General features: G+C 42.6%; 1 protein-coding gene and 3 non-coding genes across 4 annotated transcripts; 3 read left to right on the top strand and 1 right to left on the bottom strand.

The window, feature by feature from the left end:
• Positions 1-3,269: 3,269 nt before the first annotated feature.
• kcnh6a (potassium voltage-gated channel, subfamily H (eag-related), member 6a) lies at positions 3,270-24,621 on the top strand. The gene is made up of 16 exons (XM_069675891.1): positions 3,270-3,345; positions 6,417-6,647; positions 7,832-7,981; positions 8,188-8,291; positions 8,841-9,150; positions 9,224-9,426; positions 18,156-18,569; positions 18,701-19,118; positions 20,664-20,863; positions 21,496-21,748; positions 22,170-22,363; positions 22,549-22,648; positions 22,735-23,019; positions 23,166-23,349; positions 23,764-23,971; positions 24,355-24,621. The coding sequence occupies exons 1-16, from the start codon at positions 3,270-3,272 to the stop codon at positions 24,619-24,621; spliced, it is 3,597 nt and encodes a 1,198-aa protein (XP_069531992.1).
• Positions 7,729-7,800, top strand: trnac-gca (transfer RNA cysteine (anticodon GCA)). The gene has a single exon. It is a non-coding gene; the product is annotated as a tRNA-Cys (tRNA).
• On the top strand, positions 20,911-20,982 carry trnac-gca (transfer RNA cysteine (anticodon GCA)). The gene has a single exon. It is a non-coding gene; the product is annotated as a tRNA-Cys (tRNA).
• Positions 23,361-23,432, bottom strand: trnac-gca (transfer RNA cysteine (anticodon GCA)). Its single transcript has one exon. It is a non-coding gene; the product is annotated as a tRNA-Cys (tRNA).
• Positions 24,622-25,015: the final 394 nt, after the last annotated feature.

The following is a 25,015-nucleotide window of genomic DNA, read 5'->3' as shown; positions in this document are numbered from 1 at the left end:
TAGTTGGTAAAGGTCAAAGTAGCTCAGCAGATCAATGTAAATAAAAAAATGAATGTAAATACTTAGATATTGATTCTGTGGGTTAAACAGAGGCATAAAGACAGATAAAGGAGCAGCTGTATTAACAAACAGCCATATAGCATATTTAAAGCTCAGAGCTCTTCCTCAGGCAGCATAAAGAGTGTTACCTATGTCTTTTAGATATTTTTATGCTTACTTATATTAAGAACACAGTTTTATCCTGCACTTTAAACAAATACATTTTTTCCAGTATCAATTTTGTTCTTGGGTTGATGTTTCTAAAGTTTGTATCGAAGTGTGTGTCAGTAACCGAGGGTGTATAAAGTTCAGTTAGTATCTGTTTAGCCCGGCTCTTATCAGAAGAATGGAAGGTCTCAGTTCTGCACCGAAGGCGACCCTGAGCTGAAGGAATTCCAGGCAGATAAAAGTGGGCCCTGACGCCTGACTCTGAACACTTTCCCATCAGTGCTCCTTGGTTACTTTTAGCCCTCATTTTATCAAGGCTGTTGAGACAAAACACAGAGCAAGCACCTCAGCCTGTCTGCCGGAGCATGAAGCCACGTAGCCTCTGATCTCTAAACACCTCACAGACAGAAACAATGTATTAATAAACACTTGCTTATGGCAGCTACTTTTTGGTGAACAAAGTGGAGCCGTGACTTCTTCGATGTAGAGGTCACAAGCATGCCAGCGGAGAGGCTCAAGGCTGTATTGTTTCACTGCTTCACGATTGGTCAGCAACTGAAAAGGCAATAGATAGCTGGATACACTGGATAGCTACTGCTAACGCTAACGCTAGCAACCAACAATTCTAGCTAACATTAATGTTACATAATACATCAGGAAAGGTGTCCTTGCTATAAATAACGTTAGCTAACTTACAGTAATGTAAGCTAGCTAAGGTTATGTTAACTAGCTAGCTACAGAATCTGACAAACATCATTTCAACGTAAATGGTCAGCAGCTGAAAAGACAATGAACTGTAAAAATCTGAGGGAAAATTAGGCCATATTTTAAGGTATAAAAAATGTTTATTTACTGATTAAGTTCCAATACAGCTAAGTCACAACAGCTGACTTGAGTATACAAATTCCTAGCTACATAACCATAAGCTAGAAAACATAACCTTAGCTAGCTAACATTACTAGTTAACTAATATTAGTGTTAGTGTTAGGCAAGGAATTTACACCTTTTTTTTGTATAATGTATCATTGGTAAACGTTTAGCCTATTTTAGCTGCTAAGTTGTTGATTGCTAACATTAGCTGTTGTAACAGTATCAAATATGTTGTTTTGTGTGTGTGCCACCTTTAAACCACATTTGAGCTTCCGGCCATTGTGTAAATATGGTGCATAGGTCACATCGAAGCTCAGATAAAAACTGGAATATACATAAATAAGGATTTAAGATCGAGACAAAGAAACTCTATGCAGGTGTTGTGTCTGTGTTGCTAGTTGTTGGAGACATTTTGAGACACAGGAAGTGAAGAGACCGACCTGTATATACCTCTCAGCAGTAAACATCACTCAGATAGATGGTCAATAAAACCTTTCTGTTGAAGTTTTTCCCAAACAAAACTAACAATGTGTTGGTGTGTAAGAACAGCTTGAATCCTCTCCATGTGACCTTTAAGCAGGTATACCTTAACGTCTGCTCTGTCTCTGCAGCTCGTGCCAGCTGAATGTCTCCAGTTTGGGTTCAGGAAGATTAAGTCCTTTTTAAACATGGGATTCAAATCCAGGTGAAAACACTAGTTGTCAAAGCTGCATTGCAAGTATTTTTGTGATTTTTAAAGTCAGAATTAATAACATTCGTATCTCAGATCAAGTTCTATTTCTGCTGCACTTGTGCGACATGAAAAATCCAGATGGAAAGAGAGTCAGTTTATAAAACAGAGAAAGGAGCCGCTCCAATATACAAACCAGAGATATTTGTTTTCTAAAAGTTTAAAGGGAACAGGACACCACTTGCATGTACACGCAGAGAACCATAAGATACAAGATTGCCATTTTGCTTATCATGACTAAAGATTAATATAATACTGCAGAAGTGTGATAGCAGCCACAGAAAGAGAGGATGCTGCTATTTTGAGCCCAGAGACTTGTGATGTGGAGTGAAGCAGAGTATACTGATGAGGGGTCTGCACTCTGTCAGTATCACACCACTATCAAGTCGGCCGAAGAAGAATAGACACAACTGTAGGACATGGATTTCAAAATAAAACATCCCATTACATTAAAAATACCTTCTGAGAAAATATGCTCAAATAATGCAAAGTATACAAATCCAAAGTCATTTTACACACACAAATCTGCTATTTCTGTTTGCAATCCCTAACGTTACCATAACATACCTTTATTCATAATCTATAGGAAATTTTACATTTTGGGGACATTTAAGGTATTTGAGGTCAATTTAACAACAGTCAGTAGGACACAGAAAAACAATCTGACTTTCTATATCAATTATTGACGATTAACAAGTAAAACATCCCTAAATAAAACTCTCCCTTATTAGATTTAAAATAAATGTAATGGTTCAATTTAAATATTATTTTCCTAAATTGTAAAATATAGAAAAACTTGTTTTGGATGTAGGTGCCCTGTAACTAATTAAAAAAAAGAATCCTTTGCTCTTAATTTGAAAGTGTACTATCTTATACTTCCGTTCTCGTCCTTTTTAACTTGGACTGACTTAATGCTGCTAACAGCCGCTCTTGTCTTGCCGGGGGCAGTCGAGGGGCAGAGGATCCAGAGCATCTGGCTAATAGGAGCGTCTTCTCCGTCCGGGTTCAGACTTAAGAGAGAAACTGCAAAGTGAAACATTCTGCGCTTCAGCTTTTGTTTCCAACTTTTTTTCCGCCGAACAGGTTCCCTTCACTGATTCGAGGACAGTAGCCTAAATGTTGAGAATTATGTGCCGTTTGTTTTTCTTTTTAACGGCTAGGTGCTGTTGCACATGGCTTCTGTAGTATCATAGTCTACTTTTTCCCCCACATTATCCGCGTGCAACATCCTGCTTCTGTTATCGCCCTGGCAACCGAACCTCCTCTCTCCATCTTTCTGCTGCGCTTCATCGCTCCCCATCTCCATCACCAGACAGGAAAAAAACCTGCTTTTGACGCTTGTCCTCCAAGTGGGACCGGGCACTTTTCTGCACAGCTGGAACTTCAAATCTGTTTTCTATCATATATTTTATTTACTTAAAGCGGTACATGTGTCGAGGAAGTGTTTTCTCTCAGCGCCAAAATGCCTGTGAGACGCGGTCATGTTGCGCTCCAGAACACCTACCTGGACACTATCATCAGGAAATTCGACGAGCAAAGTAAGTGCACATGAAATGAGTTGATCGAGTGCGGTTGACCTACAGATAGTGAAAAATACGCACTAATGTGATAAAAAAACGTCTCAGTGTTAACCTCTTTGACCTCTTACAATGTTGAACGAGGTTATGTAGCCTATAATCATTTTGATTAATCTCATGACGGTGGCAGGTGTACAAAGAAAATGTGTAAAAAGAGTAAAAAGTTAAGTTTATTATCTACATCTTGTGTTTTCAGTCCCTGCAAAAAGCATTTCTGGCTGCTTATGTTGATCATTCATGTCAGGATTGTTGAAATAGAGCAATAATAACAACTGAACAGGGTTGGGTATGCTTTTGAATCACAGTAATGAATGATGACAAAAACCTGTTACTTTATGTACATTTTTTTAACCTATTAAAGTCAGTCACACCATGTGTGTCGGCTAAGGCTCTACAGCCTTTTTTAAACTTTATATTTCAGTTTAGATCACAGTTTAGGGAAACTGAAAGCCCTCCTTCTCGCTTTGCTTTTATGTTTTAGGGTTATTGCACCTGCCAATGTGTCTATTAGCCTGTAAGTGCTCACCTGATGCTAACACTATGTTCCATTAGCTCACATGTTCCACTGGCTGCAAAGAAAGCATTCTTTTCTCCTGCAACCAGTCAGGCTTGTGATTAAACACAGATGTTGCATTTGACCTGTAGGGTTCATGTTTACCACCATTTGACCAAATGTCCATGTCGCATCGCACATAATTCATTTACATCTTTGTTGAAAGATTATAGTATATATCTACTGGTGTATAATAATACAAAGTCTGCTTTTCAGTCTACCTTTCAAGTCAGTGTTTCCCTTTTCTTCTTAGGCTACATTTACCTGCTTGCACCTGACTATGGACCACACACTGTAATGAAAATCAAATTACCCTTAAATCCTGATAAATACTAACCAAATATAGATAAAAAGCAGCTTCCTGGCAACTCTCAATAAGTTTTAGTCTGATTTTATCTGGGGCCAATATTTCTTGAAACTATAGAGCCCCTTTGAAAGATTATGTAATGCCTCTACTGTATGTCTCTGTGTGTGTTTTTGTGCACGTGCAGCCACATGTACGTGCACGTCCAGGTGAGTGCACGTGCCACAGACATCGGTGCTGCTTAGCAACCGTGTGACGATCAGTGTTTCCGCTCAGATAACGACTTTGGACTGGATGTGCTTTCCATCAGAGGGGCTCAGCCATTTACTTTGGAGAGAGGGGCTGAGTGAGTCTCCTCCTCTTGTCTGTGTGGCCATCAAACAGGGCGGGCTGTTTAACCCAGTTTACCACAGGATAATAAAAAGGCCAGTCAGATGCTGTAGAGGATACGTATCTGCTTTTTTATTCAGCTCAATGAACTCCTCCATTAGCAGCCTTCGAACAAAACTGGCCTAATTCCCCTTTATGGTGGACAGTGTTTTTGGCATAGTGACTGTAGAGGCCCTCTCCATGTGCATTACAGTTGTCAATAACAGGAACTAGATGGTATACGAGCTTTAACTAAGGATCTTTCTGTGAGTGTTGAGTAACTCAGAGACAATCCGAATCAAAAGGTTCAACATCGCAGTAAAAACCTTGACTGTTTTCACTTATAATGTAATAGTAACTGTATTGATAGTTTATTGGTGCTGATGGACCCCCTACGGAGGATAATGTGAAGCTGAAAGAGTCCACATTGCATTGAGCCAAATATCCAATTAGAGAAGTATTTCCCATCAATTTATGGTTTATATGCAGCATGCAATTCCAAGCAGACTAATGAAAGGAATATATTATGCACATATATAATGTAGGATATCTATGTGCATGGGAAAAGGGTTTCAGCTTGGGCAAAATACATTTGGGTGAGCTGACCGAAGTAATTCAATATATGTGAAAAAGCTTTGAATAATATTCAAAGCTCTAAAATCTGTATTTGCTGCTTATAATATAAACTCATTAAAACACATCCAGATCAATTTAAATCAATTTACAGAATGCTGTATAAATGAGGGTAAGAAATAAAAACAATTTTCAGAGTAAATGCACGGGCAAGTAATCAAACCTATGGCAAATGTATGACAAAAACGTCAGGTACAATCTTAGAGGCTAATCCTGACAAACCTGAACAACCTGTAATTTCCCACAGTTTACGTGAGAGCAGGTGTGACTCCACACACTCTTATCTTTAAGTGCCCACCTGCTCCTCTCCAGTCGCTTGGGAGAAATAGTGACGCTAATAACATTAGCACCATGGAAAGGTGGACTTAATTAGTTCCACTTCAGCTGATTGTGGAGTGGATGGTACAAAGCCATTCAGATAATTTTTAACACCTGTACTAAATTGTATTTGAATAAATCAAACAGTGTAATTGGAGTTTTACTGTAACGACCCTAACATTTTTTTGATTATGACTTATGTGGTTACTTTAAAAAGGCATCTATAGGCTAATGCCCTACAAAGCCTAAATGCATTACCTATACATTTTAAGTCAAAGCTAATTGAGTACATTTGTTTAACATACTTTATGCGTCGTAAAAATTCAAATACAACATCAACAGTAAAGTTCACATCAAAAACAGAGCTAGCGAACAACCATTAAGTTTAAGCTAGCTTTTGAAGTAGCAACAGTAAGCCTTAGCTGAAGTTTAAATTTCCTCTTTTTTCCTGCCTGTTTCCTGTTTCTGAAAAACAAACAAAAACATTTTGATTATCCAAGATCTTACAGTCTGTCTAGTCTAGTTCAGTCTGCTATCCCATAAAAGGAGGCAGTTGATTAATTCAATCATGACAGAAGAAATACCGACTAAACTTATCCTGCTGAGAGATGCCTAGCTAACATTAGCTTAAGGTAACATTAACTGCCATCGTAGCCTTGGAAACCATAAAGGTTTGGACTTTTTCTTCTGGCAATACATATTTAAAAATGTCATAAGGTTAGAGTGTGAAATAATACACCTAAAAAGTCATTCAATTATGTATCTGTCACATGGTTTGGCTAGCTAGCCTCTAAACTTTAACTGAGCTCTATCTTTGTAAGGTAGCAACAGACAACAGACTCTTCTGCCCTGCAGATCGCAAGTTTCTGATTGCCAACGCCCAGATGAAGAACTGTGGCATCATCTACTGCAACGAAGGCTTCTGTCAGATGTTTGGCTTCGCCAGGGCAGAGATCATGCAGCAGCCTTGTACCTGTCAGTTCTTGGTGGGCCCCGGCACCATGAAGAGCGCCCTGGCCCAACTTGCACAGGCTCTACTCGGCTCTGAGGAGCGCAAGGTGGAGATCCTCTACTACGCTAAGGAAGGTAAGAGGAGGAGAGGAAGGATTTACAATGAGAAGCAGGGCTGAAAATTAGTGAGCCTATTTGCAACTTGAGATCCCTGGATAGGAGGTTCCTGGGAGAGCTAAGCCTAAATAAATGAGCTTAATATCATACATGGACACTTATAATCAGGAAGAAAAAAGGTTTTAATTTTGTAACACCGTGTGTGGGGACCACTCACAGTGACCTGCCATGCTTTTACTGACTTGTGGCCAAATGAGGATTTTATAATCAGGGTTTAAATCAGGAACTGTGTTGTTGGTGAGTCACCGTGCCATTGAGACCCGGCAGGCGGACTCTGCATACTTTTTTTAATCTCTTCTTGAGACCTGTTCCTGTTGATGCATATTTGCTTTTCCTCTGCTGTTTTGCCATATTGTATTGTTGGTATAACATTAATCCCCACTCCCCTGGTTTCTTTTACATCCTCAACCAATTTTTTTTTTAGCAAGAATTGTGACTCTAGAAAGGTTATGTTCAAAAATAACAAAAATAAAATAAGCTGGGGAGGCAAGCAGGAATGAAAAATGCAGACTACATATATTGGCAACCAAACGATGCCTGGTCCTAATAATATTTCCTTCAGTTTCAGTAGGGGCCTAATAATAGGGAGACATAGATTTCAACCTTTGTTCTGCGCTTCACATGGTGGCATTCTGCTGAATGTCCAACTGTGCTCCCAGGCTGAACAGGCAGACAAATTTGCGTGGATACAATGTGAATTCAGAACTAGACAGCTGCTCTGACCTGTTTTTCCTTTGCCCCCCACACTGAATTCCTGTCACAGTGGACGTGTGAATGGGAGTGAAAGCAGGCACTAAGTGTGACGTATGACGTGTGTTTGTGTGATCTTCCCTCTCCCCCGTTTCTATTTTTAGACCACACTGATTGCAGAGTGAATTCAGACCTGATGGAAGTGTTGCTTATTTGGACTATTTTAGCTTTGAACTTCATCCCTCCGTTTCCACCTCCAGCCCTCTCTGTTTCTTTCCATCTCTCCCTCCTTCTTTAAAAGCATTGCCTCATAAAAAAAATCAGAATGCAGTGACAGTATGTGTGTGTAGGGGGTATAGCTCAGTGGTAGAGCATTTGACTGCAGATCAAGAGGTCCCCGGTTCAAATCCGGGTGCCCCCTGTTTTAAATCTCTCTCTTTCTGTACCTAAAGGGACGTGCAGACCGTGTCTGGTGGACATTGTCCCTGTAAAAAACGAGGAAGGCCTTGTCATCATGTTCATCCTCGACTTCCAGGAGCTGATAGATCGTTCTCACAAGAAGTCAGGCCTCAGGCAGAGAGTCGCCCAAGGATGGATTTACTGTAAACATTGAACTTAAACATTACCTGCATGAGACTCATTCAAAATTCAAGATGAATGCATACATGTAACTTTTTATGCATTTTGTATCTACATGTACAAAAAGAATGGCCTTTTTTTGGTAATACTACATACTTGTATATAAAGGTATTTTGAAGTAGTTGGAGTTTTGATAACAGCTGAGCTGATCACAGATTTTCCACCTCAGGTCAGAATCGCAGGTTGAAGATGAGGCTGCCGGTGCTGCGGTCCATGCGACAAACTTCTCTCTCCAAAGATCAGTTTGAAGGAGTGGTGGTGGACTACCTGCAGGTAAGCTGTGGGACAATCTCTCCAGGCAAACACAAAATTATGTTTTGCTTCACACATACATGAAGGACAAAAAAATCCTAAATGTTCCCCATTAAGATAATTAAAAGAAAAGCAATTATTCAGGCTTTTCACATATGCAGTTTAAACCTTTAAATAAGCACTGTGCAGTTTCACCTGTCGCCTGCCTCAAATAGCAGAGGGACTTGTTTGAAATTCAAAGACTGATGTCTCAGCCGGTTACACACCAGAGGGAGGAATGAGGGGAAATTTCTTCCATAGTTGAGTGTATCTTTGTCCTCTCAGAATCCCCCCTCACTTCTGTTTAAACTTCTCTGTTGTTTTGATGAATCACTTCTAGTGATAAACTATTTCCTGAGAGTACCCATACCTGACTCCAGAACTGTAGTGTTAAGTCATGCAAATGTTTATTCTGGCACTCTTTGGCAGGGATGAAACAGTCCTTTCTGTTGCATGTAAACTTTGTGTTGTAGTAGTATTTAAGTATTCTCTCACAGCTAAGACATGGCCTCGTTCTGTTATGTTTGACAGCCGAACAGTGAGGAGGTGCCACTCAAAGAGTTTCGGATCCCGTCTAAGGAGAGCTGCATGCAGTCTGAGACCGAAGCTCTGATAGAGCAGGACCGGGATCCTCCCTCCCCTGAAGCCCAGCCCTCCACCAAACAGCGTTCCCTGCTGACAGACAGACTGGACCCCTGCATCGCCTTCCCAAAGGGGGTGTTACCCCGGAGCTGTTCTCAGGACAGTGTCCGCAGCCTTCGACGTGCCTCCTCACTGGACGACATTGATGGCATGAGGGCAGAATGGAACAGTCGGCCTGGAGTTCCCCGAACCAACAGCAGTGAGTGTCTAAATTTTTCTATGAATCCAGAATTTTGAGTCCTAATTGCTGATGTTGCCGCTCTATGCTCAAGATCTGAAGCCCAGCACTGTGAACTCCACGTCAGACTCGGACCTAATGAGACACAGGACCATCGGCCGCATCCCTCAGGTCACTCTCACCTTTGGCTCCGACCGCATGAGACCTCCCTCGCCCACTGAGATCGAAATCATCGCACCAAGCAAGATTAAAGACCGAACCCAAAACGTCACAGAGAAGGTCTCTCATGTCACACAGGTGAGACCCATTGCTCCTTTTCCATCTCAGTAAAAGCAGAGAGACAAGAAATGATGAACTGTTTGATAGCCTCACGGTGTTAGCCATTTTTGGAGTTGTTCACCCTGCACTGTCACATCCAGTCATTGTCTCTGTTGGAGCAAAGATACTTCAATGATGTCTATAAATGTTTTCTGCTTCTGGCTCAGTGAAGATGCTAAAAGACATCTGCAGTCACAGGGTGAAAGCGCGAAAGAATAATCTCACCTGAAGTGTGACATCGATGGCACCAGCAGCAGAGCACACTCATCAGCCACCTGTTATCACACCGCTGTGTCTCACTGTACACTGTTATCTGACGCACAGTGGAAAAATACCCCAGTACAAGTAACGCTTCAGTTTTTTTTCTGTGTTCCTCAAAATACAATAATATTATATTATAATATTATAATATAATATGTTGAATTACTTGAGTGAAACAATGTAGAACGTATTTATACATCTGGTCACACACATCATGGAATCGCGTGTTCTGTCCAGGACAGAGGCAGCAGTTGAACACTGTGGGACTCCCTCACTGCATCACATTAACCTAGTTTATCACAGGGCTTCCACAAAGGTCATTTGACTTTCTTTCCAACACGCCTGAGCCAAAGAGGTTTTGGCCCAGTTTATCTGTTAGCCTGGCTGTTGATTTGTTATGTAGCAGGACAACTGATTTCAATGATGTAAAGGTGGGCTGTAGGCCAAGAAACACGTGATGCTGTTTTTGGTGAAAACCTGGATTCAGTAGATTCACCATGAGGCTGACGAACTTCACATTTTGGCTTATCACTCCTGGGGCATTTTAAATTATTGCCGGAATAATCAAGAGGACTGCGTTTACTGAAAACCCCCTCTAACATGGAAGATGGACCCAGGTGAAAAAGAAAAAAAAAGGTCCAGATTTTTAAGGGTAAGTATAGGTTATGCAATTGTCCCCAACTTGGTAGATGATAGTTGCAAAAGTTTTTCTGTATGTTTTTGATATGTGGTTGCCAAATTAATGAAGGTTAGGCTTATTTGACATAAGCTGCCACAAAGTTTAAATTCAATGTGCAAATAATGGCACAGAATATTCTCTGCCTGTGTGTATTTAAAGTTGAAACCTTGAAGATCTCTGTTTCGCTCTCTTTGGCGGCACCTATATTGATAAACGATAATTGCGGGAGCACACTTCCCAGATACACACACAGTGTTGCATGTTTGACGTCCACGGTTGGCTCTGGTTGTAACTCTTCTTTTTTAGACTGTTAAGAATTTGTTTCCTTTTCTTTGGATTTTCACTTATTTTTGAAGTTGTATCTGTAGTCATCGATCTTTCATCATAGTAGATTACTGTTTACTCGCAACACTTGCAGAGACCGGAAAAGCAGCCGCTTAGCTCCGCCTACCCTCTCAGGCAGACCAACCGCTGCTGGGTGATGGAAAACGCGTCACTAACTGGGCGCTGCTTGTGATTTTTTTCCGCGAATGTCGCCACAGACACCCAGTCTGTAATACTGCAAATGCAAAGGCTTTCATCAGTGGGTCAGAGGCTCAATCACCATTGTGTTACCTCATTGGCCAAAGATAGTGACTTATCAGACATTTATTTAAATGAAAATCTTCAAGATTATATCTTTAAGCTCTCTAAGTGCCTGCTGGTTTCACATCTGTATTAGACTTGTTTGTTTTTTACAGCTCTTATTTATAGAGGACATAGATTAAGTTAAAAAGTGACACAACACTAACCCTAATTAATAAACCACCACTCAATATAATACCTTTGGCAATTAGACCCTATCGTGATGTCATGTATTTAAGAGGGGTAGGGAGGCTGAGAGCAGGAAAGCATACCTCTGACGGATTCTAGACACTGGTGATGGTGGTGAAGGAAGGATGGATGAGGGATGTGATGAGGAGTGGACTTCCGAAGAGCTGAACCTGGACACTGAAGAATGGATGGAGGCGACTGGGGTGGAGGAGCAACGATCCACACTGATAGCAGCAGAGAGGGGAACAGATTTAAAGTTTGACAGCAGCAGGATGATTGGCTGATTACGTTACTGGCAGTATCTGGTCGGTTTAATACTTAAGAGTAAACGCTCATGATCAGCGGGAAGACATAGAGAGGGAGTGAGCGAGATGGAGGGATGAATTAATGAAGGAATAGATGATATCGAACAGTCTTCCTGATTGAACTTAGGCTGAGCTTCATTTGTTCTACAGAGCTTCTCATCGTGTGTCAATTTAATCCTCATGAGTCATTTCTTTGCATGCTGTTTCTTCAGTTTGTAAATTCGACTGCTTTCTGATTGAACGTTGCTGCAGTGAGATTTCACTGTTTCACACCAGCAGTGAGAGTGGTTTCGGCAGGCGGCTGGGAGTCCGTGCGCCACGTGAAAGCAATGTGGCTTCTGTGGCCCTGGAAAAACTGCCTGGACAAACAGAAGGCCTCCTCAAAGGCCTGGCAGAACATTCAACTCATCTCAACTTTGCTGACTTCCTGGAAAGTTTGGATAAAAAAGAAGTTAAACTAGTGGACATAAGAGTCTCCTTCTTTACTGACAAGTACATTCTCAGTGTGGACTGGAGACATACGCACGTGTGTTGATCATGCGTGTGTGTGTGTGTGGGTTTCCCAGAGTGAGAGCCCGTCTGTGAGAGTGGAGAGGGGCTCTGGTGAGCGAGTGAAAAAGGGCAACAGCTGTGAGGCTATTGAGCGGCTTGATGCTACAAGTGACCTTGGCCTCTGGAGCTAATGGACGTGGAGGGCATGCTCTCTGTGCATCTGTCAGACCTCCAACTGCCCGCTAAATCAGACCGCGCTCCCCTGCAGCCGCCTTCTTGTAGCCGGTTTCATCCTGTTAGGACAGCTTGAATCGACTCACAGTGGTATCATAGTCACAGGGTCACAGACGAATGTCACGCCCTGCAGGTCACGTTTGAGGTCAATCGTTGCTGCCGGCATGTGTGAGCAACCTTTAGCGGGTCGATAAACATTCCAACTGTTTATTTTCTTCTTAATTATCACGTTTTTCTACCTGTAACAAAATCTATAAGCATATTTTGCTATCAGTTGTGTTTGGTTATACAATAAAATTTTTCATTATCCAGCCTTTATAATTGGATTTCGATTGGCACCTTACAGAAAGGGAAATGAAGGTTGCCATTGATCTTTGTTTGCATTGATTTGTCTGCGTAACATGAGGCACAGGGTGTGATTGATTAGACAGTAGCTTGTAAATGACTGGTTACTGTAGAAAAGCCTGTGTACACTGGAACTAGTTTGTCTGGGAGAGTAGAAGTGTGTATATATGGCGCCCCCTGGCTGTGAATTAGCGTACGAGAGACTGAGACTGTGGAGGAATATCATATTTGAATGACATATTTGTTTTTAATAGGACGCATGATGATTTCAGGTTTATGCACATGAGTGTGTGTGTGTGCACAGAATAAAGTGTGTGTGTTAAACAGGTTTATATTGATAATATTTTATCATCATATTTATATCAAGATTACTTTAAAGAGCAACTTGCAGATTGGAGACCCCGGTGAATCAATTTGTAGGAAAATGATCTAGTGATCATATTTTCAATTTTTGTATGTTTTCGTTTATTTGCGCAACAAAACAACTGGTTATGACGTGACATAAGGGAGTCCCGCCAATTAATGACGGGTTTAACCTTAATAAAAATGGATCTAAATGCCAGTCTTGTCATGAAAAATGAAAAAATTTTAATTAATATGCCTCCAACGGACCACAGGCTTTTAATTATGAGCCTGTTAGGCATCAAAGAGAAATAGGAACAGCCACAGGAGAGACATTGAGCTGTAGTGCGACGAGAACCAGTGGGCAGGTGTTGTGATGAGTGACCAGCATTAGCTAAGGATATCTAACGCTGTGCTTACATCACAACATTGTAAAGTTTATCACATATTAAAGGCTATCACAAATCATGAGTAGTAGCAAGTGGGAGCATGAATACTTACCCATTACAGTTACTAATGGGTGAGCGTCAAGTTGTATTTCATATTGCCTTCTATAACGGTAAATCCGTACTACATTTTACGGTGCCACAGCGGCGAGAGAGAGAGAAACAGAGAGGGAGAGAGAGTGATGACAGCTTCTTCTTGTACTCTAATGTGGAGATAGCAAACTTTAAAAATCAAGACTGACTCTACACAGCTCACGTTTTTCCGTCGAGCTGAATCTCTGCTTTATTGAAAACGGCCACTTTTTCCTCTAACTTTGTGCCCTTATGTCTCGTAAATCATATAAAATCAAGGATTAACTATTTCCACCACCATTTTTAGACAAGACTGAGTATTTATGTCGTAAAAATTTTAACCTGCAAGTTGCTCTTTTAGTAACCTATAGAACATGTAATAAACTGAGAAACAACTGAACATGAGCTTTAATACTCCCGTCTGTGTCAACATTGCAATAATTTGCCAACTTGAAGAGGGTTATGCAAAATATACAAACGCAAAACAAACATGGTTGGAACATTTTGCATGATAATATAAATATTTCCATAATATTTTCCACATTTACATTAATCAGGCACCTTTTAGTTGCAGTCAACAGATTAAACCTTCTAAGTCTGACCACATCTTCCTGTTCAAAGTCAAACTGCTTTTGGTCTTCATGCGTGGGACCTACTTCGACTTTTATCAGTCGACCACCAGCAGAGGAGGCGGGCGCCGACATTTATAGAGCCACCCTCTCTGTTTGAAAGAGGATCCTGTGGTGAGGGCCGGGCTACAGCAGGGAGCATGAACCAGGGAGCTGGAGAGAGGGAGGTACAAACAGATGCACCGAGGGTTGCCTGGTTGTCTCTTTAGTCGTCTTCCTGTGTTTGCCCTTTGGTTGTGCGCTTCAGCATGAGCTTTAAGCATAAACTGCAGCCTGTGAGTAACATCAGCATTATCGGGTCTCTGAAAGCGCCCTGGTGTCCCTCCTCAAACCTTCCTTCCCTTACCTTTTCATCATCAATTCCCTTTGTGTTTGTTGCTTTAACTCCTCGTCCTTCCCTTCCTCTCTTGCCTTTATCCTCTACCTCGCCCCTTTTACCTCCACAGGTGAGCAGCTTTTCCCAGGCTAAGCTGATGCTATGACATTTTATCCCTTTTGTGCACAGTCTTCATCTTGTTTTACTTTTATAACATTTTGCTTTTAAGTTGCTTCTGTTTCAGGTTTAATGAATGGTTTTAGAGTGTAGAAATATGTCTTGTACTTATGTTTAGAGTGGAATAAGATATGATAAGCAGGATGCACTGGCTGAAAACTGAAATAAGTTGCATGTATCAATGTTGCCTTTTGCATCATAGCTTTATTCCAAAGTAGGTTTAAAGTCAGGATTTGTTTGCTTTCATAACTAAAATCCACAGTCATGTCTGTTTTTATGATAGTGGATACTTTCCCCTTAAATGCCCTCAAAGCAGCACGTTAATATATTCCACACTGCCTTTGATAGATGATCTCCTGCTCTGTGTTTCTGCTTCCCTCGTTTTTCACACCTCTCCTGTCATTTTATTGTATGTATGAAATGTATGAAAACATCTAAACTGTGACCTCCCGCTGTGTTAATTATAAAGCCAGAGTAACGACACGCAGAGAGCTGTTGCGTGCGAACTGGTGCCAGCGGTTGTTCTGTGGTCATCATTACGAAACAGAGCGGACAACATCAATAACTTAACATTTCTTGGATGAATGAACTTTTGCTCGTGTGTTTACATTCTAATTACCGTGTTGTCTTTTTACATCTGTTCAGCTCCTGTGGTCAGTCGCTGACACACAGAGGAGCACTGCAGCTCGCTGAATGAACCCTGTATGATTTTAATACATTTTTTCCCCATGTTTCTTTTCATTTAGTAACCTTTTTGAAGTACTTTTCCATGAGAACCAATTTACTTTGACTACTTCTGGAGACATTACTTCTGTTTCCTGTGTGAGTTTTTGATTGTAGAAGCACTGCAGCTACTCGTCATACAAACCTTTGCTGACTATGACCATAATTATGCAAACTAAAATGCAAATTACAGTCTAACCAAGGGAGGGTTTGTGAGGAGATGGAAGGACAACAATGCACAGAGAGCATTTTTTACATGTGCTAGTGTAGATAACTGTTGGGCATCAGAAATGTAGGGTTAGATAAAGGAGAGCATTTTCACACCAGCAGACGGTTACATCAGCAACATGGTGTCCTGACCTTGCAGTTAAGAAGACTGAATTAAAAACACTCTTCTGCATGGCGCCAAATCAATGCCACTTAAATCTGGTTCACAATTGACCAGACCGCTGATAGGAGGGGTCACATGGTCCTGATGAAAGGGGGATCACATGGTGGAACAGAGACAGGTGAGGATGCAGTGAGCTCTTTAAAAATAGCAGATAGGGATTTGACTTAGTGAAGTGCTGGTTGAGAGCGGATATAGCTACACAGAAACTCTGTTAACTGCTGTGCTTGTGGTTTTTAGATAAGTCAGTGTATTTATATTAGTTACAGTCTTTTCTACAAGACAGTGATGCAGGAAATGAGATGGCCACCACACAGCAGGCAGGTAGGGCTGCTGAGGGTTTTTAGGGCCCTCCTTCTCTGCTGCTGTGGTCAACAACAGGATGAACACCTGGACAGCGAGGCTCTGATTGTCGTACCGGTCAGTGGGATCTTAAAGATTGATTTACAGACTAATTTACGATTACCTTATAATTGTGTTGGTCTGCCTGTTCATCCAGTTAGAGTGGTAAGAGTGGATGGGGATTATATAGTGGTCTTTTTCGTCACACTAAAGGCTGGAGTTTCTTTTCTTTACATTACAAATTAAGCATACTGAGAAACTGCCTGAGTATGTACATGTTGCCGGCTACAGTTTCTCCTGCCAAGCCAGGTGAGAACTTTATGAGCTATTTGTTAACTTCAGGTACAGAATATGACACGTTAAAGCCTAGTTGCCTCTCAGTTAGCGCAACCAAACTGTGTTATGAAGTGTGTGCAGCATCCACTTATTATATATCTGTTGTATCAGCTGTTTTCCTGTGTGAATATTGTGCAGTAAATCAGTTTAGTTTGCTAAATAGATGTGAGGGGAATTTTTTATTTTTTTATTTATTAATCTTTTTAGTACTTCTGCGGAGAAAACATAATATCTGGAGCACTTGAGTTCAAGAAAAAAATTCCCTACAGGGACAGTTAAGTGGACTGTATTGTATCATATCGTATCGACCGTATCAACCCTTAACTTCCTAGAGCTTGGTTTGTTTTTTCGGTTTGGTTTGTTTTTCAAGTTTGTTTTGCTAGTGATGTCAACACTTCCCACTTCCTGCAGCCTGTAACTATTTTGCTTTAAGACTTTTATTTTGAAGGAGCTCCAACAAGTGCTGAGTTTGCCTTAACAAATTATAAAAATTTCAAAAAGTTGCGTGTAATTTAACACCTTAGCAGCACTGTGCGCAGTTTGTGTGTGTGTCTGAGTTTCTTAGTCTGCCTACTTTGACAGATCTGTGAATGTAAAGTGAAAGTACCATTGTTTCATGAATAAAAAAATAAGAACAAATAACAGTTTTAAGGAGTTATGAGTTCAGGGTGGTTAATTTAAGTTTTTGCTACAATATTGAAAATAAAATAGAAACAAGTTTAAAGGGGGGGTATTATCCTAATTTCAAGTTTCCTATTTCACTCTGTGATACCTGTGGAGTAGCTTAGCATAATTTACAGTAAAAAAACTCTATACTCCATACGGCTCTGGATACTTTGTTCAGGGAGTAGGCGTGGCTGCTCCTCTGCTCCTCATCAGCTGTCCTCACCTACGTCCGCAGCGCGCACCTGCTTTCAAAAATGTTAGGGACATAGGGACAGCCCTTGTAACACATTGCCCACAAAAGCGCACATTGACCTGATGTGGTCAGGCACATACTAGGTTTTGACCTAGTATTGTTCTCACTCTGGTGCTCTGTGCAGGCCCTCATACAGCCTTTGTCTGAAACGACTCATTCAGCTCTGTTTCTTTAAGAAACCCCGCCCCAACAAGCCCGCTTTCTTCTGATTGGACAGCTCTCCGAAGCCTGCTGATGCTGCACTTTGTGACGTCACAAAGTGCAGCGTGTAGAAAAAACTGTGAAACCTGGCGTTCACAGCAGCCTGCAGACTGAGCTGAGAAGCCTGGGGATTACTCCAACATACTTTTACCTACAGATTTGAAACTTGACCCACGTTTAGTCTGGACATCCAACATTGTAACATTATATGTATGTCTTAAAATGTGAAACAGCATAATACTCCCTCTTTAACCATTAAGAAACACAGTTTCCTTCCTGACTATCATCGAGTACACACAGAGTAGAAGTGGAGGATGAATTATGGTGAAGTGCATGAATATTAAACCTCATCAGAAGACTGAAATCTGCTGAAAAATTTAAACTCCTAAAAAATTAAACCTGGTCATGAGAGCTATATTTAGAGAATGAAAATGATAATTAAAAGTTGGACAGATTGAGAGTCCAATAAATATAAAAAACCAAACTTTTTGTTGCAAAGTTACTTTTATACGTTTGTATATTTTATGTTGCTTTTCTGGATTAACTTGCTTGTCTTGAGTGTAAGCAATGGGCTCTTTCCATGTTTTCACCTCCTAAAAGATAAATCAGCTTCCTATTTGCACTCTGTCCCACTAGTTATTGATCGTACTATCACACCTCCATTATCCTCACATCCCTTTCACCTCAGGTGCTGTCTCTCGGTGCTGACGTGCTGCCAGAGTACAAGCTCCAGGCCCCACGCATCCATAAATGGACCATCCTTCACTACAGCCCCTTCAAAGCAGTATGGGACTGGGTCATCCTGCTGCTGGTCATCTACACCGCCATCTTCACGCCGTACTCGGCCGCCTTCCTCCTCAATGAGGTGGAAGAGGCCTGCGGCTACACCTGCAACCCGCTCAACGTGGTCGACCTGGTGGTGGACGTCATGTTCATCGTGGACATCCTCATCAACTTCAGGACCACTTACGTCAACCACAACGACGAAGTGGTCAGCCACCCGGGGCGCATCGCACAGCACTACTTTAAAGGCTGGTTCCTCATTGACATCGTGGCTGCCATTCCCTTTGATCTGCTCATATTCCGCTCAGGGTCTGAGGAGGTGAGGAAGAAGGAGAGAAGCATACATTCATACTGTATACATTTTGTTTGCGAGAGTCTCCATTTCAGTCTCAACACATTATGTTTGCAGCAAAAGTCTCAGGGGTTAATACTCTCCTCTCTCTCTTCCAGCCTCAGACAACCACTCTGATCGGATTACTGAAAACAGCCAGACTCCTCAGGTTGGTCCGAGTGGCCAGGAAGTTGGACCGCTACTCAGAATACGGAGCTGCCGTCCTTTTCCTCCTCATGTGCACCTTTGCCCTCATCGCTCACTGGCTGGCATGCATCTGGTACGCCATTGGCAACGTGGAGCGCACAGGCTCCGCTCGCATTGGAGGAATGAAGATCGGCTGGCTGGACAACCTGGCCGAGCAGATTGGTAAACAGTACAATGACAGTGACGCCACGTCGGGCCCCTCCATCAAGGACAAGTATGTTACAGCGCTGTACTTCACCTTTAGCAGCCTGACCAGTGTGGGCTTTGGGAACGTCTCACCAAACACCAACCCAGAGAAGATCTTCTCCATCTGTGTCATGCTTATTGGCTGTGAGTAGAGAGAGAGTGTGAAATTAGAACAATATAAGGACGATAAATCACAAGAACAAAACAAAATAGCTGCAGTTTTAAAGCGGCTATAATCAAACAAACAATTCTTCATAAGATTATTTTTTGGGCTTTTTGCCTTTATTAGATAGGATAGCTGAAGGAAGACAGGAAATATGGGGAGGAATGGGGGGATGACATGCACCAAATGACCAACAGACCAGGAGTCGAGCCTGCAATCAGTGCAATGACTAGCCTCTGTACACGGGGCCCCTGCTCTACCAACTGACCTAAACCAGTACCCCTTATAAAAAATTCTAACTGTGTAACCGAGGAAAAATCCAGAACACAAAATCCAGTTAGCAGGAAAACTTCTTTACTGAAACGTTCTTTGGTCATTCACGGAAAATCAGTCAGCGAGGGCAGAATAATCCAATAGGGGGAATCCACAAAAACCAAAATCCAAAAATCCAAACAGGGTTCAAAAACCAGGCAAGCAAACACAAGGGAATCAAGGCTGGAAAGCATGAACACAAGAGGGTGACAATGACAATCTGGCAGAGGGTGAGTGGAAACACAGGGGTATATATACTGGCTAGACTAATTAACAATGGGACACAGGTGTAGGGAAAAAGTGAGAGAAGACGTAACAAAAACAATCACTACACTCATTGAAGTTTCCATATCTGTGACCGTCTGCTTCAGACCAACACAAGAAGCTGTTCTGTTGTTAAACATGCTGGTGTGCGGGATCTTTGCTGTTTTTTTTCTGTAAGTTAAGTGTGTGCTTTGGTTAGCGGAAGTGGCTACAGGCGGCTCCACCCGCTGATCTCTACTGCGCTGCTTTGGATCCAAAAGGAGTCACCATCGCAAGATGGAAGCACCCGTCACAGGGGCTATTTTGGCATCAATTTGGTACAATGGGAGCAGATGGAGATGCGTCGTCCATCTATATATACAGTCATTGAGCCAAATTATTAGGCGAAACTGATTATATATATACGTATATAGATCCTAAAATGGAACACTGCCATAAAATAAAAAAGTATTTTGTGGCAATAATCAAAACTTCCGTCCTCATGTTTTTGAAATGTTTGTGTTTGACTTACACGTTTGTAATGTTTGAATAGACCATGAACCAGAATTTAAACCTCATTGGGACACTTCAACTTTCCACTGAAATATAGAAATTTTGAAATTCCTCTTAAAGGCAGGTTGTACCATGTGGTACATGTGATTACAGAATGAGCTGCTTTTTAATATGGCAAGTTTAAAGGACTTTTGTCTTTGGTCAATGATGATGATTTCAACATAAATAACAAGTATCTATGATTTTAAGGAAATAACCATGTTGCTCTTAAATACTGGCAAACCAACAATATCCTTCTCAAAATAACCTTTTTTAAATTATCCCTCAATGTTGTGTTTAAATTTGGTTTAAATTACATTATCACAAGCTGTTACCTGTTTTATAAGAGTAAAAAACTGTTGTTCTTTTATCATGGAATCATCAATTCATCCAACATTTTTCTCATCCGTCCTGTGCAGCCTTGATGTACGCCAGTATCTTTGGTAACGTGTCGGCCATCATCCAGAGACTGTACTCTGGCACGGCCCGCTACCACACCCAGATGCTGCGGGTCAAAGAGTTCATCCGTTTCCACCAGATCCCCGGAGGCCTGAGACAGCGGCTGGAGGAGTACTTCCAACATGCCTGGTCCTACACCAACGGCATTGACATGAACGCTGTAAGTCATGTGCATATTCAAGTACACACACGCACAGCAATTCATGTGGGGGTATAGCTCAGTGGTAGAGCATTTGACTGCAGATCAAGAGGTCCCCAGTTCAAATCTGGGTGCCCCCTCACTTGTCAAACAATAGGTCCCATCTTTTTGTCTGCATAATCCCTAACCCAGAACCTGGGCCTCTCAGCTGGAACAAATATTCAGAAGAGCTGACAATACATGTTTAATTTCTGCATTAGTCACCTTAACCAGCTGAAACATCACAGCACAGTGAAAGTTATGGGGGTAAAGCTCAGTGGTAGAGCATTAGACTGCAAATGAATAGGTCCCCTGATGACGTGCATCATATTGCTACTTGGGCTCGGGCTGCCAACAGCACCAGAGAGCAGCGTTAGCGCCTGCCAATTCAATGTGAGAATAGATCATCACTTGGAGCCACTGTCCTTCGTGCCACGCTTGAATCAATCTGACACATTGCTCTCCTTCTCTCGCCCCTCACTTTCTTTTTTTGGAACGTTTGGATTCATTTTCCATTTTTAGATTGCTAGATTCCAAGAGTAGATGCAGAAAAAAAAAAAAAAATGGAGGATTCTTTTTATCAGATTCACTCAATGCCCTCTTTTGCCCTGCAGGTTTTAAAGGGTTTCCCAGAGTGTCTGCAGGCTGACATCTGCCTCCATCTGAACCGCAGCCTGCTGCAGCACTGCAAAGCTTTTCGAGGGGCCAACAAAGGCTGTCTGCGGGCTCTGGCCATGCGATTCAGGACCACCCACGCTCCTCCTGGTGACACTCTGGTCCACAGCGGGGACATTCTCACCGCCCTCTACTTCATTTCCAGAGGCTCCATAGAGATCCTCAGGGACGATGTGGTGGTGGCGATACTAGGTGAGCACTTTTTTTCAGGATGGTCTCAAATCAGCCTTTATTTTCAGATGATAAGAATCATCAATTATAACATGCCCATTACAAAAAAATATAATCTTGTGTCACTTAGTTGTATCTGTTCTTCCTCTTGTCCCACAAACCATCAACTCACACTGCCCTTTAAACTGCGCACACTCACTGTGTTGTGTTGCCAGAGGTGTTTGGGCACAGCTCCACTTCCATTCCACTGCGGCATTGATCATCAATAGGCCCGGCACTCAGATCCTGGCTGCATAGGTCATTTCTCTTTCAGCTGTGTTTTAGGGGGAACCAATTTGTGTTTAGCAGAAGTGCTGTTGGAATCAGTGTCACTCTAGTACTTTGTTTTTTATTTGCTTTTGCATCAGATCATTCATCATCACGTGTGTTGTTTTTTCTGTAGGAAAGAACGATATCTTTGGTGAACCCATCAGTCTGTACGGGAGGCCGGGCAAATCCAGCGCTGACGTCAGGGCTTTGACCTACTGTGACCTTCACAAGATCCTGAGAGATGACCTGCTTGAAGTCCTCGACATGTATCCCGACTTTGCTGACATGTTCTGGAACAACCTGGAGATCACATTCAACCTGAGAGATGTGAGTGCCGCCAGAGGACGAAACTTAGAAACCCTGTCATACTAGTGATCACAGTAGCATCATGTGTGCTTTTTTCCTGGGGTGATGAGTTTGTAATGATTAAATATAGTCCAAGAATGTATATATATCCTTTAAATATGAGATCTGGGGTGTATTTCCGAATCACTGAAGCTAATGTGTATCAGGCAGATAGAATAAACCAGACAACTCCGGGCAAGGACTCTGAATGTGGCTACCGTCGGACCAGGCATCGGAGAAGCTCCCTGCGTCGCCGAAACCGACCAGGTGAGTGAAGGACAGGGTGCAACACATGTCTATATGTTTCTGCTCTGTGTAACCTACATATTTTGTCATCCTGGCTGTATTCACAGACGGCATGGACCGCGAAGACTCTTATCCTGATCAGTCCTGTCCGATGGCGAACCACCTCCGGGGCACTACAGGATCCCACTGGGACGACCTCTGCAGCAGCCCGAGTATCTGTTCACAGTCTAGTGATGAGGAGATGAAGCCCATGGGACACAGCAAGGTGGAGCTGTACCCCTCCCGGGGTGACACCAGAGACTATCCCCCAGCAGTCGTCAACCTCTTACCTCACAGTGGACCCTCGACTGGAATAGGACCACCTGTAGACCTCGGAGGACCTCCATACTCGGGTAAACGACCTACACTCGCCTTATCAGTCATGTCTGGATCGTCTTCAACATTGTTAGCCTTAAAACATTAGGAATAGGAAATATCCTATTAAATAAAAGACAATAACATGTTAGAGAAATTAAAGGTTCATTCCTCTTTTTCCTAGCAGCAGCTCCTATCAGCATGTCAGGCCTGTACAGCTACTGGCCAGACCGCAGAGCAAGCCAGTTCTCAGAGAGCCAGAAAAGAGCTTCTTCAGTCAGGGCAAGTTTCCACCCTGCACCCTGCGCTGAGGATCGGCCCAGTGAGCTGGAGTCCAGACTTGAGCTGCTGCAGTCCCAGTTAAACAGGTGAGGAAAAGAGGGGGCACCCGGATTTGAACCGGGGACCTCTTGATCTGCAGTCAAATGCTCTACCACTGAGCTATACCCCCTGATATTAGAGGCCCTTTACAAGGTGTGATTCATTGTTATTGCTCAGCGGCCAATGTTTGCCTCTGAGTCATGTTTGTAAAAGCTCCTCCCTCCATTGCTGTGTTTGCATATCAATTCACAGCTGGTTGTGAGCGTGGCATAAATGCTGCCTGCTTGTGGAAGAGACAAAGAGAGGAGAGAGAGAGAGGGGGGAGGAAAGGCAAATGCAGATAAGGAAAAGGAAAATTCTCTGTAAAGTCAACTATGTATGCGCAGGACTATAAAAAGAAATTAATTTCACCAAAATTCCTAAGTTCACATTTGCTGACTTTTCGTCTTTGTCCCGCTCAGACTGGAGACCCGTATGACAGCAGACATCAACGTCATCCTGCAGCTCCTCCAGAGGCAGATGGCCCCGGTGCCGCCAGCCTACAGCGCTGTGTCCCCCAGCCCTCACCTGCCTCACCCCAGCACCCTGTACGGCACAGGAGCACCAACAATCCACAGTGTCCCTCCAATCCAGTCGGTGCAGATCGACAGCTCTGCCTCTCTCCTACAGGTGTTGTTCACATGCTTGTAGTTTTCCTACGTCTGCATTTTTCATTTTTGGATCATTATGGGAATTATGGCTGTATTCAAGTTAATACAATTAACCTGTGCAAATTTGTTTCATTCAACACATCAATTAACCCTTTGCAAAGCCAAAACAAATTAGATATAACATGTTAACTGGTGGGTTTAAGTGCTGCTGGTGGGTGGATTTTGTTACCCATGGATAGTGACAGGCTAGCTTTTCCACTCCTGTTTCCTGTCTTTAGGTTTAGCTAGGCTACTGGTTGATGGCAGTTGCTGTTTCCCTAAATGTTGAACTATTCCTCTGAGCACTGAGGTCAGATGAGGGGTCAGTCTTGATTTAGGCTTAACACCTCTCTCTCTTTCCAGAGTCCAGACTCTGACTTCAAGCACAAATCCAAGGACTCCCTGTCCAGCGGGATCCACCTCACTGTGGCCTCTGATGACACTGTGTCCATGTCGCCAGAGACCGACCCACCACATTTGCCAACCGTGGACCTCACCCCGTCTCAAGATCCTCCTGGACTGCTGTGTGGCAGTCAGCGCTTCCCCTCCCTCCCTGAGCACCTGGAGACCTCCACGGAGATGCAGGAGATTCAGAGGCACGTCTCTGACCCTGTCCTGCCCGGCAGCTAGAACATCAATCACAAACACCACCCAAAAGCCCGATGGGACAGCCACATGTTCCCCACTCTGTTACTTCCTTTCCCTCCCCCTTAAACATCCTTCATCCTGTTCAGATGCTGCTGTAGAACGCGAGACGCACGGAATTCCACGTCACTGAGGGTTCAGAGTGCCTCCTGGGCACGGCACGGACTCTGCTGTGGTTTCGTGCTCCAGCATCCCTTCACACCTGAGGTCCTGTGCAATGAAGAGATTATTCCTGCCTGACAGGGTGGGATGACTTTTTTAAGAGTGGACAGTAAGCACACAAACATAGACTTTTGTAATGCCGTCATCGGATCTGAAAGCTACACAAAGTCCACCCCAGACCAAGGGGGTGAAATGTCAAGGACTACTGATATGTGTC

The sequence above is a fragment of the Semicossyphus pulcher genome, unplaced genomic scaffold (genome assembly GCF_022749685.1).
Source record: "Semicossyphus pulcher isolate SPU_LCO1_2020_fin unplaced genomic scaffold, fSemPul1.0.p SCAF_25, whole genome shotgun sequence".
In the NCBI taxonomy this organism is placed as follows: Eukaryota; Metazoa; Chordata; class Actinopteri; order Labriformes; family Labridae; genus Semicossyphus; species Semicossyphus pulcher.
Note: the sequence above shows the minus strand (reverse complement) of the source record. Positions and strands in the feature narration are given on the sequence as shown.